Source organism: Nanorana parkeri, unplaced genomic scaffold, assembly GCF_000935625.1.
Source record: "Nanorana parkeri isolate BGI_ZX_2015 unplaced genomic scaffold, ASM93562v1 scaffold12, whole genome shotgun sequence".
Classification (NCBI taxonomy): Eukaryota; Metazoa; Chordata; class Amphibia; order Anura; family Dicroglossidae; genus Nanorana; species Nanorana parkeri.
Genome location: NW_017306280.1, coordinates 2,697,480 through 2,715,393, shown reverse-complemented (window position 1 = coordinate 2,715,393; position 17,914 = coordinate 2,697,480). Strand labels below are relative to the sequence as shown.

Genomic DNA, 17,914 nt, shown 5'->3' with positions numbered 1-17,914 from the left:
GTGTGTTGGGTGCTCTGTGTAGGTGTGTTGGGGTGCTCTATGTAGGTGTGTTGGGTGATCTGTGTAGGTGTGTTGCGGTGCTCTGTGTAGGTGTGTTGTGGTGCTTTGTGTAGGTGTGTTGGGTGCTCTGTGTAGGTGTGTTGCGGTGCTCTGTGCAGGTGTGTTGTGGTGCTTTGTGTAGGTGTGTTGGGTTATCTGTGTAGGTGTGTTGTGGTGCTCTGTGTAGGTGTGTTGCGGTGCTCTGTGAAGGTGTGTTGGGGTGCTCTATGTAGGTGTGTTGCGGTGCTCTGTGTAGGTGTGTTGGGGTGCTCCGTGTTGGGTGCTCTGTGTAGGTGAGTTAGGATGCTCTGTGTAGGTGTGTGTAGGTGCTCTGTATAGGTGTGTTGGGTGCTCTGTGTAGGTGAGTTGGGGTGCTCTGTGTTGGTGTGTTGTGGTGCTTTGTGCAGGTGCGTTGTGGTGCTCTGTGTATGTGTGTTGGGGTGCTCTGTGTAGGTGAGTTGTGGTGCTCTGTGTAGGTATGTTGGGATGCTCTGTGTAGGTGTGTTGGGATGCTTTGTGTAGGTGCGTTGTGGTGCTCTCTGTAGGTGTGTTAGGGTGCTCTGTGTAGGTGAGTTGTGGTGCTCTGTGTAGGTATGTTGGGATGCTCTGTGTAGGTGTGTTGGGTGCTCTGTGTAGGTGTGTCGGGATGCTCTGTGTAGGTGTGTTGGGGTGCTCTGTGTGGGTGTGTCAGGATGCTCTGTGTAGGTGTGTTGGGTGCTCTGTGTTGGTGTGTCAGGATGCTCTGTGTAGGTGTGTTGGGGTGCTCTGTGTAGGTGCGTTGCAGTGCTCTGTGGAGGATATTGGGGTATTTTATGTAGGTGTGTTGGGATGCTGTGTAGGTGAGTTGTGGTGCTCTGTGTAGGTGAGTTGTGGTGCTCTGTGTAGGTGAGTTGTGGTGCTCTGTGTAGGTGAGTTGGGATGCTCTGTGTAGGTGTGTTGGGTGCTCTGTGTAGGTGTGTTGGGTGCCCTGTGTAGGTGTGTTGGGTGCTCTGTGTAGGTGTGTCGGGATGCTCTGTGTAGGTGTGTTGGTGTGCTCTGTGTGGGTGTGTCAGGATGCTCTGTGTGGGTGTGTCAGGATGTTCTGTGTAGGTGTGTTGGGGTGCTCTGTGTAGGTGCGTTGCGATGCTCTGTGCAGGATATTTGGGGTGTTTTATGTGGGTGAGTTGGGGTGCTCTGTATAGGTGTGTTGGGTGCTCTGTGTAGGTGCATTGGGGTGCTCTGCTCCGGGGGGGTTCTATGCGTAGTTGTGTTGGGGTGCTCAGCGTAGTTGTGTTGGGGTGCTCTGTGTAGGTGTGTTTGGGGGGCTTATAGTTCTCAAAGGAATAAAAGTGCAGTGAGGTCACCTGTAGTCCATTCATTCTTCCTCCCATCCCGGAAGAGTCTGCAGGAGCCAGAGCATCGCACCCCCCAGGCACAGATCACAGCTGCAATGCTTTACTGGCTGCAATGCAAAAAAATAATAAACACCCATGGTCTGTTTTATGAAGATGTGGGCTGGTGTGCTCTTCCCCACTGAAATGAATGGGCTGCCAGCGCACCCTAACATGCCACAAATCAGTACTCTGCACCGCGCCACAACGCAGGTGCATTTCCTCAGTGCCTTTTAAAACGAATGGCAGCGCAACACAGTAACATGCATTGACATTGTTTAGGGTATCAGAAGTGTTAATTCATGCTACGCCTGTTCCTGCAACGCAATACTGTCCACATATCCTAAAAGTTTCATGAACTGAGCTACATCTGTTTCAAAGCCAGCTATCATGTCCCTGACTGGAAAACATATGTCACTTCATTCAACGGGTCCTGAAACTTATAGTGTGTACGGGTCCTTAAGGTTAGCATTCACAACTCTGCGTTCAGTTTACGAGCGCCAAGCACAAATATGCGCACTTTTGCACGCTTTGACAAAATTGTGGCAAAATGCGCTTGCAATGCCATTCATTTTTAACAACACCCCAAATGTGGCCAAGAAGAAGCAGGTTTTTGTTTCACATTTGCGTGCATTGAAACGTGCACAAACGCAAAAGCAAAAAAAAGATTTCGCGAGATGAGCTTTTTTGCTGCTGTTATTGCGCGTTCAGGTCCCATTGAACTCAATGGGAACGCGTGGCAAACGCAGCACACAAACGTGCACGAAAGTTACGCACGTTCACGGAACCCGCAAGTGTGAATGCGGGCTTATAGTATAACTCCTAAAATATATAGTGCATTCGGGTCCTAAAAGTTAGAGGGGGGAATCTATCAAAACTGGAGGGGTCAAAATCTGGGGCAGATTTGCACTGCAACCAATCAGCTTCTCTCTCTCATTTTCAAATCTTACCTGAGCAAACTGAAGAGAGATGCTGATTGGTTGCCATGGGCAACTGCTCCAGATTCTCTCTGCTCCAGTTTTAATAAATCCCCCCCATAGTGTATGCAGGACCTACATTTTTTTTTTTAACTGCGCCACATCTGTTTCAGAGAAGCAACGCAAAACCTAAAAAGCAGTAACCATGTCCCTTAATGGAATTATAAAAAGTCAATCCATGTCCTAAATGTTTTTTTTTAAATTTAAACACATCTGTTCCAGAGAGGCCAATCAAAACCTAACAAAAAAAAAAGTTAATCCATGCAACTAGCCCTAAAATATAAAGTGTTTAGGAGTCCTAAAATATATAGTGTATACGGGTCCTAAAATATATAGTGTATACGGGTCCTAAAATATATAGTGTATACGGGTCCTAAAATATATAGTGTATACAGCTCCTAAAATATATAGTGTATACGGGTCCTAAAATACATAGGGGGGGGGGGAATTTATCAAAACTGGAGCAAAGAAAATCTGAAGCAGCTGTGCATGGCAACCAATCGGCTTCTCGCTTTAATTGTCAAATCTTAACTGAACAAACTGGAGAAGCTGATTGGTTGCCAAGCACAGCTGCTCCAGTTTTGATATATTCCCTGCATAGTGTATATGGGTCCTATACGTTTTTTGTAACTGAGCCACATCTGTTTCAAGGCGACGACACAAAACCTAAAAACCAGTAACCATGTCCCCAAATGGAATCACAAAATGTCAGTTCATACAACGGGTCCCAAAAGTTTTTTTTAATTGATTCACATCTGTGCCGGAGAGGCCAATCAAAACCTAACTAAAATAAAAAGCCAATTCCTGCAGCTGGCCATAAATGTTATAGTGTATACGGCTCCTAAAATATATAGTGTATACGGCTCCTAAAATATATAGTGTATACGGCTCCTAAAATATATGTCAAATCTTAACTGAACAATCTGGAGAAGCTGATTGGTTGCCATGCACAGCTGCTCCAGATTTTGTCTGTTCCAGTTTTGATAAATTCCCCTCTGTGTATACGGCCCCTAATAGTTTTTTTTTGTAACTGAGCCACATCTGTTTCAGAGCAGCAGCTCAAAACCTAAAAAGTGCTAACCATGTCCCTAAATGGAATTACTAATATTAGTTCATACAACGGGTCCCAAAAGTTTTTTAATTGATCCACATCTGTGCCGGAGAGGCCAATCAAAACCTAACTTAAATAAAAAGCCAATTCCTGCAACTGGCCGTAAATGTTATAGTGTATACGGGTCCTAAAATATATAGTGTATATGGGTCCTAAAATATATAGTGTATATGGGTCCTAAAATATATAGTGTATACGGGTCCTAAAACATATAGTGTATATGGGTCCTAAAATATATAGTGTATACGGGTCCTAAAATATATAGTGTATACGGGTCCTAAAATACATAGTGTAAACAGCTCCTAAAATATATAGTGTATACAGGTCCTAAAAGTTTTCTCATTGAGCCACATCTGTTTCAGAGCGGCGACACAAAACCTAAAAAGCAGGAACCATGTCCCTAAATGTAATTACAAAGCAAGTCAACCCATGCAATGGGTCCTAAATGTTTGTATTTAATTGATCCACATCTGCTTGGGAGAGGCCAATCAAAACCTAACTAAAAAAAAACAAAAACTTTTTTTTTTAATTAAGAAGTTCTGCAGCAGACAAGCTGATGTGCCTTGAAGATGTGAGTGATATCTGAGCACAGCAGAGGGAACCCACTGTCATCCTGCCAGTAACACCCCCCTTCCCTCACCCCAACCCCCCCTTCCCCATCCCAACAGTGAAAAAGCAGACAGGCTGCCCCTGCTATGTGAGCAGTGGCTTCTAACAAGAGCAGCCTGTTTATGTGAGAAGGGCACAGCTGCAGCAGTCGCCTCTCCCATTGGTTCCCAGCAGCGGTGGTAACACTTCCCATTGCTGGCTGGGGAGGGGAGAAGGCAGCAGCGGCAGCAGCGGCGGCAGTGTGTCCAGTGCCAGGCTCTGCGCACAGACAGCACCAGCGGAGGAGGAGAGCGCCTGCTGCTCGCACAGCGAACCTGAGCCCAGGAGCGGAGAGGAGCGCAGAGGGGAGAGAGAGAGAGAGAAGGGGGAGAGGCTGGACCACACACAGCCCTGGAGCATTGCAACTATTGTGTGCAGAGCAAGAGCCTGCCTATCGCGAGAGTGTCCTCTTACCAACCTGCTCCAACAACACAGCGCTGCTAGGCTGCCACTAACACAGCCAGAGAGACACAGAGAGAGAGAGAGAGAGAGAGGAGGTCAGGTTATTTTATTTTATTTTTGTATAGGGTTTGGGGGGGTTGTTTTTTTGGAAAGGTTTGCAAAAAGCAGCAACTTTTTTTTTTGGGGGGGAATAGGGTGGAGCAGGCAGGCTTAGCCGTGGGAAACAACAGCGATCCGGGCTTAGATTGGCAGCTACATGGTGAAATCAGCCGGTGGGGGGGTGTTTGCGGATACAATGAGGTCTGTCTGCACTTCCTTAAACTCTCAGCAACCTGCTGCAGTTGGGAGCGACAGGCCCCAGGGGACTGGCTGCAAAGGTCACAGACGCTCTGCTCCCCCTGACCTCAACCCCCTGGGGTCTGATCGGGCAGGCTTTAGACCTCTTATCTTCCTCAGACGCTTTTAGGAAACTATTTTTTGCTAGATAGATGACCTGTCATATTTTTTTTTTTACCATGTGTTTATTTTTAAAAAGAAATAAACTGCAAAACTGATTTGTCATAAGTGATTGTTTGTAAATATGAAACATCCGCATAATATTACAATGAAAAATCTAAAAGCAGAATTTGGCATTTTTTATTTTAAAAGAAACATTTCAAGGGACAAAACAAAAACTTGGCCTTGGAAATCCAGGACATTTATACACTTTGCACGCTTTATTGCAGAATAATCTGATCATTCTCCAGCTAAATTTGTTATATGAGCATTCAGTGTGCTTAGGAGTTTGTTTCGGGCAGGCTAAAGTAGTATAAACTCCGTTCCGTTGACGCAGAGGTTGCTAAGTGCACCTGTAACGTCTTGAGGAACTTGGAGAAGTTGGCCGGCGGACGCGTGTCCTTGCCTGGTCTGACCAGCAGTTGCGGCCATGTAATCGATGGCTATAAATGGGGAAGTTGGGACTTTAAAAGGCAGCGAGCGGCGTGGTTGGCTGGTAGCTAGATTTGCAGTAACATATGGCATTAAGAGGAGCACAGCTGGAGGTAGCGCTTCCATCGTAGTGAAGGCAGAGCAGCTGACTTTCCAGCTTGCTGTGTAATTAGCAAAGCAAGCTCTCCTCTCTCTCTCTTTTTTTTCCCTGCCTCCTCCTCCTCCTCCTCCTTCACACTCTCACACTGACACAGGGACACACTGCTGCTGTTCTCTGCCTGTCTGCTGGAAGACCTGGTAAGACCACAAGCCATGGCAGAAAAGAAAGCCGTCTTACCTTAAAAAGTCCCTGGGGCTTACCCCCCCCCCGTAAACTGTTACATTCTTTTTGTCGCTTGGGGTGGGGGGGTGAGACTATCACTTCCAGGGTTCCCAGGGCACTTTAAACGCACTTTTGAAGCTTTCTTGCCTTAAAACTTTAAAACAGATTAGATAGCTGTACATGCTGATACGTTGTAGCAACTGCCGAGTTAATTGATCCAAACTTCAGAGGGCAGTAACCCGTAGCAACCCGCTTTCAACATCCTCTTGTACTGGGTTTCTTCTGACAGGTGAAGTCTGGTTGCTATGGTTACTGCATCTCGCCATATTACGTTAGCCAGTATAAGTATTGTTTTTATCTCTTTTTAGTCTTATTTTGGCTCATTTTTTTTAAATTTTTTATGCTTGTCTCTTTTTACTTTTACTTTGCAAGTCTGTATGGGTATTTGTTCTTTCTCTTTTCAGTTTTGCTTTGCAATCTCTCTGGGTCATTTTATGTTTATTTCTTTTTGTTTTGCAAGTCTGTAAGGATATCATTTGTTTTTCTTTTTGTTTTCTTTTTGCAAGTCTGTTTTATCTCTTTTTAGTTGTGTAAGTCTGTATGGGTATTTTTCTCTTTTATCTCTTTTGTTTATTAAGTTTTTTTTGTTTTTTCTTTTCTTTTACCATGGTTGTAAAACACACATCTGTTCAGTGCACAGTCGGTCGTAGTACTAGTAGTACAAGTCGAAATGAAGTTTTCTGAGACCTGCCGAGCCTTTTTTTTTCTTTTCTGTTTAAAAGGCAGCGGTTTCCATAACTACTCCCCGCCACCGGTCGGCTGCGTTGACCAGGAGGGACAAAGCTTTGAAAACTGCCTTGTGGAAGCCATTGTTTATTTAAAATCTAGTTTTTCCTGTTCCTAGCAGGTGCAGTTAAAATGAGAGGCTCGCCTGGAAAAAAGAAAAGGCAGCTAGCTGTAGAGAGAGAGAGAGAGAGAGAGGATTGTACAGTGGGCCTTGTGTGTTTGTCTTTTTTTTTTTTTTTTGTCTGTTGCCAGCCAGCTCTGGCTATTGCAGCTGCTAAGAGGATTTTGAGTTTACAGTAACCATCAAGTTTTTCCTGTTTCTAAACAGGTTATGAAGGAAGAATGGAGTTTCCAGACCATAGCCGACAGTTGCTGCAGTGTCTGAGTCAGCAACGTCACCAGGGTTTCCTGTGTGACTGTACTGTTTTAGTTGGGGAAGCGCAATTCCAAGCCCACAGAGCCGTCCTCGCCTCCTGCAGCATGTACTTCCATCTCTTCTACAGGGACCAGCTAGACAAAAGGGACATTGTCCATCTGAACAGCGACATCGTCACGGCCCCGGCCTTCAGCCTGCTGCTTCAGTTCATGTACGAAGGCAAGCTGGAATTCGGCAACCTCCCAGTGGAAGACGTGTTGGCTGCCGCCAGCTTCCTCCACATGTATGACATTGTCAAAGTGTGCAAGGGCAAGCTGAAAGAGAAGGAGCTGACTTCGGGGGAGAGGAACGGAGACGACGGGTCCAACCCGGAGAAGGACGTGCTCTCGGGTGGCGAGGAGCCACAGGGACGTGGAAACGGGGAGAGGAACTCGCCGGCGGAGGGCGAGAAGCCCGCGTGGAAGGAGAAGCTGGGCTCGCCGCCTGGTTGGTCGCCTGATTTGATAGGTGTCAACTCGGCTCCGGCTGAAGCTGTGTCGTGTAGGACAACAGCTGGGGCAACAAAGGCCAGTGTCAACAGTACTCCGTGCCCTTTGTCCCAGAGGTCTGCTAACCATACACAGCCTCCGAGTGATGGGGATTGTGCTCTGGATTTGTCTTTCAAGCCGGTGTCTGGGAAAGATTCCTTACACCCCTCCTACGTCTTTGGACAGCTGGCTTCCGACAGCCAGCAGCAGGGCACTGTGCCACTTGTTAAAGATGAACAAGACTTGCTGTCAGAGCAGGAGGACAGTGAAGCAAAGAGTCCAAAGAGTCAGCACGTTGGGAATGCAGCCAAGAGCCTCATGACGGGGCTGGGACACATGTTTGCAGGAAATGGAAACTCTCATGTTCGGGAAGATGACTTGTACCACGACCGCGACGAGAGCGAGGACGACATGGATTCATCAGATATATCCACATCGGGTGTACTAGTCTCCCCGGGGCAGATCTGCATCTGCCCCCTGTGCAGCAAAGTTTTCCCCAGCCCGCACATCCTCCAGCTCCACCTCAGCTCCCACTTCCGGGACCGCGACGGCTCCCGCATCAAGATGTCACCCGACGGCTCTGTCCCCACCTGCACGATATGCGGGAAGACTTTCTCGTGCATGTACACACTCAAGAGGCACGAGCGCACGCACTCGGGGGAGAAGCCCTATACCTGCGGCCAGTGCGGCAAGAGTTTCCAATATTCGCACAACCTCAGCCGCCACGCGGTGGTGCACACCAGGGAAAAGCCGCACGCGTGCAAATGGTGTGAGAGACGGTTCACCCAGTCAGGTGACTTATATAGACACATTCGTAAGTTTCACTGTGGCCTAGTAAAGTCCTTGGTTGTCTAGTAACAAAGATGGGCTCGTCCAGGAAGGCACAAAGCCGCGGGCATGGCCCGGTGACCCAAAGCCACCAATCGGAAGTCATCTTTTTACCGTATTGTCTGGTTGCTATGGGTTACTGTGCTTTTCTCATCATGTTGGCTTGTTACCTCTGTTTATGGCAGAAGCCCGGTAATGTTATTCTCCTTCAGCTGAACTCTGTAATAATCTCAATGATGGCACTGGTACTGCATATCAAGCTAAAGACCCCTATTGCCCCCGCCCCACAGCTCAAGACCCATTCTCCCCCCTTTGACAAATGTGATGGTATGTGACCATGGCCAAACTCTCAAACGTTGTATTTATCACCGGTTTTGCCTCCCCAGAGCCGGTACAGGCTTTTACATTGCAGATGCTGATAGTCTTATACGATAAAGCAGTGAAATTGCGGTATCCCACAGTAACCAATCAGCCGACATCTCCTAACCGCTTTAACTTCAGCAAAGTGAAATCTTATTGGCTGCTGTGGATTACCGCTCCTTGACTGTCTTCTGTGCTCCTTGCGCTGCCTTATTACATCAGCCCTGTGCAGGGACGGGACTCCACCCAACATTAACACACCTTTCACCTGAGATTCACACATTTTTCAAGTCACAGTGTGTGAATCTTGGGTGAATAGACCCCTACGTAGGGCAGTGCATATGGTATTTATAAACACTAACCTGTCGTGGATGCATTGCTATGTTGTAGTCAGTTTACAGCAAGTGAATCAATGCGATTGGTTGCAAGGGGGCATTGCGCATTGCAGTTAGCCTCAGCGGCATGCCGCGTGTCCAATCAATTGTAGAAATAAACCTAAGGACACCACACACGTTACAATCTGATTGAACAATCTCCCTTAGATCTACCAACAAGTATGTAGTGCAAGGGCCGGCCTGCCTGGAAACAGATTGGATAGTTTAGGCAGACCCTCCTATTACATAGCTTTGGTAGAGCTAAAGTTGATTGTACGGAGATTGCGGGGTTAGATTATAACGTGTATGGTAACCCTTTAGGCCAGGGGTAGGCGACCTTGGCTCTCCAGCTGTGCTGAAACTACAAATCCCATAAGGCATTGCAAGCCACAGGCATGACTCCCAGAGGCAAAAGCATGATGGGCATTTGTAGTTTCAGCACAGCTGGAGAGCCAAGGTTGCCTACCCCTGCCTTAGGCTAATGCGTCCCTGGTTCAGGCAGCAATAAATAAAACGCACCGGAGGGAATTTATCAAAACTGGAGCAGACGAAATCTGGAGCAGTTGTGAATGGCAACCAATCAGCTTCTCTCTTTAGTTTGTTCATTTAAGATTTGAAAATGAAAGAGAGAAGCTGATTGGTTGCCATGCACAGCTGCTCCAGGGTTGTGATAAATTCCCCCCACCCCTAATTAGTAGGGCGGATACTTTAAAAGCCTGTCCAAGACCGGTAATAAATATCGGGGGGAATTTATCAAAACTGGAGTAGTTGGCTGTGGCAGCCAATCAGCTTCTCTCTTCAATGTGTTCAGTTAAGGGTTGAAAATGAAAGAGAGAAGCTGCTTGGTTGCCACGGGTAACTGCTCCAGATTCTGTTCCGGTTTTGATAAATCCTCCCCAGTGTATATGAAGTGATGTTTTTCACCTGTATTGCACATCTGTCAGAAAAGAAAATAGATACTTTAAGCATTTTAATGTCTGTTTAATATCCGTCTGTTCACGTGAATGTTGCAGGTAAATGAAATCGAGGAAAAAAAGACTTGAATGTGAATATGAGAGTTTCCTCATTGTGTTCCGGCAAACCTCTGTGTAACCACTGGGTGTCTCAGAACCTTCCAACTTTTTTTCAGGATCATTTCTATATTGGGATATGCAAATGATTGTGCAGCCTAAAGGTGCCCATACACCTTACGATTATCGGACTAAACTTTTCGATTTTCGTACGACGGCCCCATCCTGCCCCGATTATCGCAAGGTTCAATCAGCGGTAGTTAGAAAAAAACACCTGGACGACTTGCGGTAATTGACCGCAATTATTTTCGTTTGCGCATGCGCAGTGTTAATCGTACAACATTTGACGGACGGAAACGCCACCAACCATGCGAACATCGTACGATCAACCAAAGTTTTCAAACATGCTTGACCGTCAAAAGTCGTACGATTGTACAGTACTATCGGTCGGGCACTCTATTCACATGTTACGATTGTCGTACAAAAAGTCGATCGCATACGATTATCGTACGATAATCGTAAGGTGTATGGGCACCTTAAGACTGAGTATTGGTTAGGCCCGGCTTCAAAAAACCGAAGAGACATTTTTAAAATATGAAAAATAATTTCTTTTACTACCTATATGAGGTAATTTACTAAAGGAGTTGAGAATGTTCACTCGATAAATCGTGCAACGATTCACTTCGATTACCATCCAGTGCCTGTTGACTTGTTTCATCCGCACATGACTGGATCATTAAAGTGAATATTCAATTTATCTATAGGGGAATTTATCAAAATCGGAGCCCATGGCAACCAATCTGCTTCTATCTTTCATTTTCAACGCCTTAGCACTTGTTCACACCATGTCTGGGGCAGATCTGCAAACGCAGTGCAGAGCATTTTTGCTGCGATTCTGACGCTTTTTTTTAAGCTTAAAGTTGGCTTTCACATGCCGTTCAGTGCGTTTGTATGTGTTTTTGTTGCATTCCAGACCAGAGAAAATTATATTTTTTATTTGTCTGGTCTGGAACGGACTGCTCTGGTATGAACTGAGCCCAGAAATACAATAGGGGTACATTGGGATGCTTTTTTTTGGTCCGGGAACTAACTGTTCTGGTCTGGATATGACCTGGACATGGTGTGAAGCTAGAAGCTGATTGGTTACTATGGACAACAGACTCCGTGTGTGAATATATATGTGTATATATGTGTCTTTAGTAAATCAGCTTTAGTGTGTACATCAGGGCTGGACAAATCCCAGGAGCCCAGTAGCTGCTGATCACATTGTTTTGTAATTTTTCTGCAGCCAATGGAAATTTTCCAACACAGAGCAATTTCTGCATCCACTATCAGGTGAATTTATCAAAACTGCAATAAAAAAGTAAACAAAGGTGGAGCTGCTGTCCGAAAGGATCAGTCAAGTCCCAGATTTTATCCAAGGGCTCCCCCTCTCCTTTACTTTTATTTGCTCTGCTTTTGATAAATCAGCCCCCCTCCCCCACCCACTGAGTACTCTCATGCATTACCACCAGTGACTTTCAAGCCATTGTTACACTGAATGACAAATGGCATTTTGGGGCCATCACAGCTGTATATTAATCTGGCTCCCAGCAGTATTTATCAAGTGGTAGCAAATTCCTTATAATCCAGAAGGCAAAAAAAAGGAGAACTGCAAACAGATCTTCCTTCTTCTTTTTTATTTTTTTGCAAATTTAGACTAATACTATATTTAAACAGGGCAGCTTGACTGAACTTCACATACTTCAGTATCTTGTCCTGCAAAGTATATTATTTTTTTTTCTAATTTTTGCAAATTTTGACTTATACTTTATTTGAGCAGGGCAGCTTGACTCAACTTCACAGCTTTCAGTATCTGGTCCTGCAAAGTATTTCTGTACTATTAGTCTGCAACAAGGAACCGACATCCTCCCGCAGCACTCCATTTTATTGCCTTATGTGATTGGCCAACTATAAGTATTCCGAATCGGTGTTATAACCCATGTGAGAGCAAGATTAACTAATATAATAAACATATAGATACTACTGAATGAAAGTATTGAACATCGGGCACGTGTTCTGTTGCTGTAAGTCATGACTATAGCCAGGATATAAAACTCTGGTGTTATAGAAAAGTGTTTAGTGCCCGGAAAGTGTCGTTTGAATTGTCCGGGCGCGTTCTTTCGTTTTTCAGCCTGGTCAGTTCTTTCATTTTGGCTTAATTTAAGATTCGGTGCAAAATGCACATCAAAAATTATTATAATTTTTTTCCCCGTCATCTGACGCAGATGAAATGTTTAGTATTCTGACAATGTGAAAGGTATTTAAATGGAATTTAAAACTGCAACAATAATTCAATTATTTATATATTTTATTTGTGGTCACAGCGTACAGTATACAGTGTTGCCTGATAACCGTTATCGGTCACAGTCCACTCGAAACAGTCGTTTTTTGTTGTTGTCAATCTCTAGCTGCTCTTTTATGACAAGGGTCTAAAAAATTCCAGAGTGAAGCTATTGTATCTAATGGTTTAAAACTCTGGTGTCTGTTGTACTCCCAACATCCTGTGCAAGACCTGAAGATGTTGAGGCATTAAAAGGCATACAGACAAGTGCAATGGTAGGCTATAGCAACTGGTCAGAGGTTTCAACGTTCAGGAGAAGGGAGCAAGTGTCTGGTTGCTGTGGGTTATAGCAAGTTGTGTTCTAGCTATATCACTGACGCTTGCTGCAAGAAGTGGGGAGTACACAATAAATGGGATATCCTCTCATTCATAGCATGCACTATTTTTTTTTTTTAATATATATATTTACTGACATCAAAGTTTTTGAGCTGTATTAGGCCTTTTTTTGGCAGTGAACAGTTGAAGGTGTATTAACTATACATGCGACGTGCATTATTACTTAAATATTAAAACAATTAGAAGGACAACCTTAGTTGCAGAACTTATAAAAATGAAAAATACATTTTCAAAAATGCTTGTGTAATGTGAAACACATTTAAAAAGACAGTCCAATCTCTTTAACAGATTGCATTTTTTTCTAAAGCTGTTACATTCATGTTGAAGGATGTATGATACTTTATATTATTATTATTTTTTTTGTTATCATTTGTGTGAACATCAATGTTGGGTAGTCTGCACCAAGGTACAATAGTTGTATTTACTGTTTTAGTTATATTTTGCTGTGAGTGAGAAATAGCACTGAAAAAGAAAAACCTACTAAAATTTAAGTTATTTTTTTTCTTCTTTTCCTGATTGTACTTGATATAGTATTTATTAGTTTTTATTTGAAGTGAAATGATTTATAATTAGAGATTTTATTTTAGTGTTTTTTGTTTGACCCTTTTTCAAGTCATGTGATCATCCACAAAGGATGCAATGATTTTTTTTTTCTTTTATTTTATTTGTATTTTATTTCTGCTCTAAACTATTTAATTTATGTAAACTTTAATAAAAGATGGAAAAAGTTATGTGCGAAACACTGGTAAATGACAAGGACAATTTGCTTCCACTTGCCGGACGAACATGGACATAGGTGCAGGATTTAAGAAATAGCTGTTGACTTTGAATATATTTTATAAGAAAATATTTTGCTGTTCTGCAGAACAAAAAAGATTTTTTTTTTTGTGGGTAATTCTTTTACCATCTTAGTTTGTGTGAAGTTTAATTTGTACAATTTTTCAGTGTGTGTAAAACTGACAATCGTGGATAGGATTGATGTCTTTATATTTTTTTTGTCAAAAAAAATAAAGTTTAAGTCTGTTAGAAACGGCATTTGTCTATTGCATTTCTTTGGGCCTTAGAGTCCTCCCTCAGACTATATTTTTGCGATAATGCGACATGCTGCCATGCTTTAGGGCGCACTGCGTTAAGGCAGCCTATTCATTTTGAAAGAGCTAGAGGATTTTTTTTTAAATGAACCCTTCCAATTGGACCCCCCCTGCACTGCAAGGGTTAAGTGCTTGTTTGTGTATAGGTTAAAAAAACCAACATGATTCTACTCACCCTAAGTCCTGAGCCGGCTTCTTCTTAGACTGCTCCTTCCAACGTCTCTCCCCACTCCTCTGCAGCGCTCTAAGGTCCCGTAAATCATCAACGTCTATACACAGTGTGTGGACTTGAGGACACAGATGAACCTACCATTGCTGCATAGAGGGGGAGACAGGCTGGAGGGACCGCTGTGACAGCTGGTTGGCCGGCTCTGAGCTTCATGTGAGTATATCTGTTTGTTATTTAAGCACCTAGACACAAACGGGCACTTAACCCTTACACTGCGGGGGTAGCCCCACTGCAAGGGTTATTGAAACAAATTGGAGTTCTGGAATACACGCAAACCATGACGAGCGCTGTTTAATGCAACGCAACACAGCGCATAAGCAATCTGTGCGTTGTGGTGATGTGCAGTGCAAGTACGTTGTGCTGCCTTGTCTCGGTGTGTTGAGATGCCATACAAAATGAATGCCACTGCAACTTCCCGCACTGTGTATATTGCATTGCCACGTGTTACCGCAGCACTATCTTGTGAAAGGGCCCTAAAGGAGAACTACGAGGTGAGTGATTTCCACTCATCCTCATAGTCAGAGCCGATCTGTGACAATGAAACTGTCACACATCGGCGCTACAGATCGGGAACTGAGTGAACACATACCGTCACTCGCTCACTTCCCGATCATCTCCCTGCAGGAAGTGGTGACTGTCAGTCACCGCTCCCCGCAGGGTTCCCCTCTCTCCAATCCTCCAGTGCTAAGTGGCGGAACGGACAGGGAAGGGGGTGGGCACAGCTGGCTCTGCCTCTAGATAGGCAGAGTCCGCTGACACTCACACAGCTTGGTGGATCTCGACAGTATTGTTGGGATCCGTGCCAGCTGCGGCGCTCTCAGTATATAGCAGACAATAGCCTGCTTTATACTGAGCTTTGGGTTACGGGAGAAGTTTAGTATTAGGGATGCACTGATACCGATGCCAAATATTTGGACGAGTACTCATACTCGCCCAAATGCTCCGAAACCTAGCCCGATAAGAATCATTACACGCTGCCCAGCTTCATGATTAGCCGAGAATCCTGCTCCATGCTCACGTCACAAGGGAGCATAGATCCGGCCAATCGGGAAGCCGGGCAGCTTGTAATGACTCGCTGCCTGGCTTCCTGGTCGGTCAGGAAGCTTGCCAATCAGGAAGCCAGGTGCCGTGTAATGATGTGGCGCCCGATTTTATGAATGGCTGGGAAGCCAGCTTCATGCTCCCTCGTTACCTAGTGACAAAGGAGCATGGAGCCAGCTTCCCGGCCAATCAGGAAGCCGGGCGCCACGTCATTACACGGTGCCCGGCTTCCTGATTGGGCAGAAAGCCGGCTCCATGCTTTCTCGTCACCTAGTGACGAGAAGCACGGAGACAGCGTCCCTGCTAATCAGGAAGCCGGGTGACGAGTCATTACATCCCGCCTGGCTTCCTTAATGGGACTTCCGGTATCGTTATTTGGTATCAGTGAGGACCCCCCCAAAAAACCCATCGGTACTCGTACTCGATACCCAAAAACCGGTATCTGTGCATCCATAGTTAGTATATGTCCTCCTGTGACCCTAAAGAGAATTTTGGGATAAAAAGTTTACCCCATAGTTCTTTTAACTTTTGCAAAGAAAATGTTCCTTGCCCCATTTCTGTAAAGAACCCCATCAGATATCTCCTTTTTCATATCCATATGGTCAGTTCCTTGCTTTTGTCATATGCTTGCAGTCAAATTGTAAGCATCCACTGCTGTAGGAGTTCCATTTTTTTTTTTGTTGCGATGCATTCAGACTAAAGGGATGCTGGGGCTGTTCCTAATTTACAACACGGAGACTATTCAGTTGATTAGGAAGAAGGCGGACCTTCCTACTTGGCTGTCAGTTGGAGAAAGGGCGAGGCCTTGATCAGTATCAGTAGAGAAACAGGTATTGAAGAATGTGCATAGCCCGTGTGGTGAGGATTGGAGGACTGGAATTTACATGGTTAGAAATCACTGTGTATCCATGTGGGTTCACAAACATGTTTCTAAAGTACAACCTGGGAACCATTAAAGAAGGACTCCAGGTTTTATGTCTATTAAGCTTTGCACTGCAAGAGTTAACTGCTTGCTTTATATATACTCGATCCCGCAGCACTGACCGCTCACCTCTTGTCCCTTCCACTCTGCCTGTGGTATGTCCCCTGGCTTCTTCATGTCTCATAGACTTGTATTGGACATGATGACATCACAGGTCCTTGGACCTTTGGAGCCTGCGGGAGAAGAGGTTGCAAGACCAGTCTAACCCCGCCGGGGCCAAGGATCGGGTGAGTATTTCTTCATTTTCGCTCCAAGAGAAAAGTGAGCAGTTAACGCATTTCAGTGCATGGGGTAGCCCCACTGCAAAGGTTAATATTTCTAAAAGCTGGAGTTCCTCTTTATACATTTCTGTGGCTGCTGTTCCACGTGATCATGTTTGTAATAAAATTAGCATATTGGTAATGTCTCCCTCTAGTGGATGGCTATGTAACATTGTGTGTGCTCAGCAAGCTTGGTGAGCAACTGAGTGTATTGTATTCAGTCCATCTGAGATTGTAGAAACGTGTTAGAGGAGAGGAAGTAAACAGGACAGCACTGTACTTCTCAGCAGGAAACATGTATATGTGATGAGTAAATATCACCATTCCACTTGTGTGCATACATGTTATCCACAGACGTTATGTACCTTGTACAATAATAAAAGAAATGGGTAAGATCAGGGATGGATTTACTCTCTCTGCTGCCCCAAGGCCAGGTTCCTCAATTTCATTTTTATTCATCCTATTATCTTTTATTTTTTATAATTTTTCTATCTTATTATTTTGTACTTTTTGTATGACTTTTCTATGTTTTTTATTTAAATTATAATTTTTTTAAACTATTTTTTACTTTATTTGTTAATTTGTATTTATTTTTTAATCAATTTTTTTTACATTTGTATTTAATTTTTTACACTGTGCTGGCTCTCCTGTGACAGCTGAGATGAGAAGGCCGCTAGTGCAGCGTTCCTGTCGCAGTGTTCATAAGGGAATTCCACACCCCTGCTGCCCCTCTACTCACTGCTGCCCTGAGGGCGGGCCTCGGTGCCCTTGTAGGACATCTGGCTCTGGGTAAGATCATTTTTCCTATGTTTTTGCATTAACATGATCATCTAAAAGAAGAAAAAAGCTGGACTACAAGACAACAGCTGACACCGTCTAAATACAAATATGTATTATCTGTATGTAACTCTGTGCACCCCTGACAGACAGCATAGCCAGGTGACTGACCTCACCTTTGCAGTAAAGCTTGGTCATAGGAATCCTCCCCCCCCCCTTCCACCTGTCCATGGGACACTATAGACCCAGCAGTACATTGACCAGGTCATCACTATGCTTTCTTCTCCCTCCACTAGGTTCCCAGTCATAGATTCGCAATATTGCACAATGCAGTACACAGTCTGGCTGGCTCTCATTGCTGGCCTTCCCTTTCTCAGTCTGACGGCTGCGGTGTGGAAGATTACAGGAAGTGTGAAGCATTAAAATTTGCAAATATCTTTTAAAGGAAACCTCGGGGGGTGGACTTAATAAGCATTAAAGTGTTTATAGACAAAAAAGGGGTTAGAACTTTATTGCTGCCTATGCTCCATATCTATTGGACCTGGGGACCATTGCCAGCATAACAGACAGCTATAGAAGGACCTACATGTTGTCACCAGAAAAGGAAGTTTTTGGGGACACCTGAGAAGAGGATTCCCCCTTACTTTGGAGAGACAGCCTCTAACTTCCTGTTATCACCATCAGCATTTTATCTTATCTTTAGAGATACTTTTTTTTAAACTCTTTATTGGGGCAAACTAAGAACAATCAACAGTCTG

At 44.5% G+C, this 17,914-nt stretch overlaps 1 protein-coding gene across 1 annotated transcript; it reads left to right on the top strand.

The window, feature by feature from the left end:
* Positions 1–5,762: 5,762 nt before the first annotated feature.
* On the top strand, positions 5,763–8,602 carry ZBTB42 (zinc finger and BTB domain containing 42). Its single transcript, XM_018556280.1, has 2 exons — positions 5,763–5,771; positions 6,911–8,602. Exon 2 carries the CDS (start codon positions 6,925–6,927, stop codon positions 8,338–8,340), a length of 1,416 nt encoding a protein of 471 aa, XP_018411782.1. The 5' UTR covers positions 5,763–5,771; positions 6,911–6,924; the 3' UTR covers positions 8,341–8,602.
* Positions 8,603–17,914: the final 9,312 nt, after the last annotated feature.

Coding starts and splice junctions, on each gene's coding strand:
- ZBTB42 (XM_018556280.1), top strand. CDS start 6,925: ATGGAGTTTCCAGACCATAGCCGACAGTTGCTGCAGTGTCTGAGTCAG.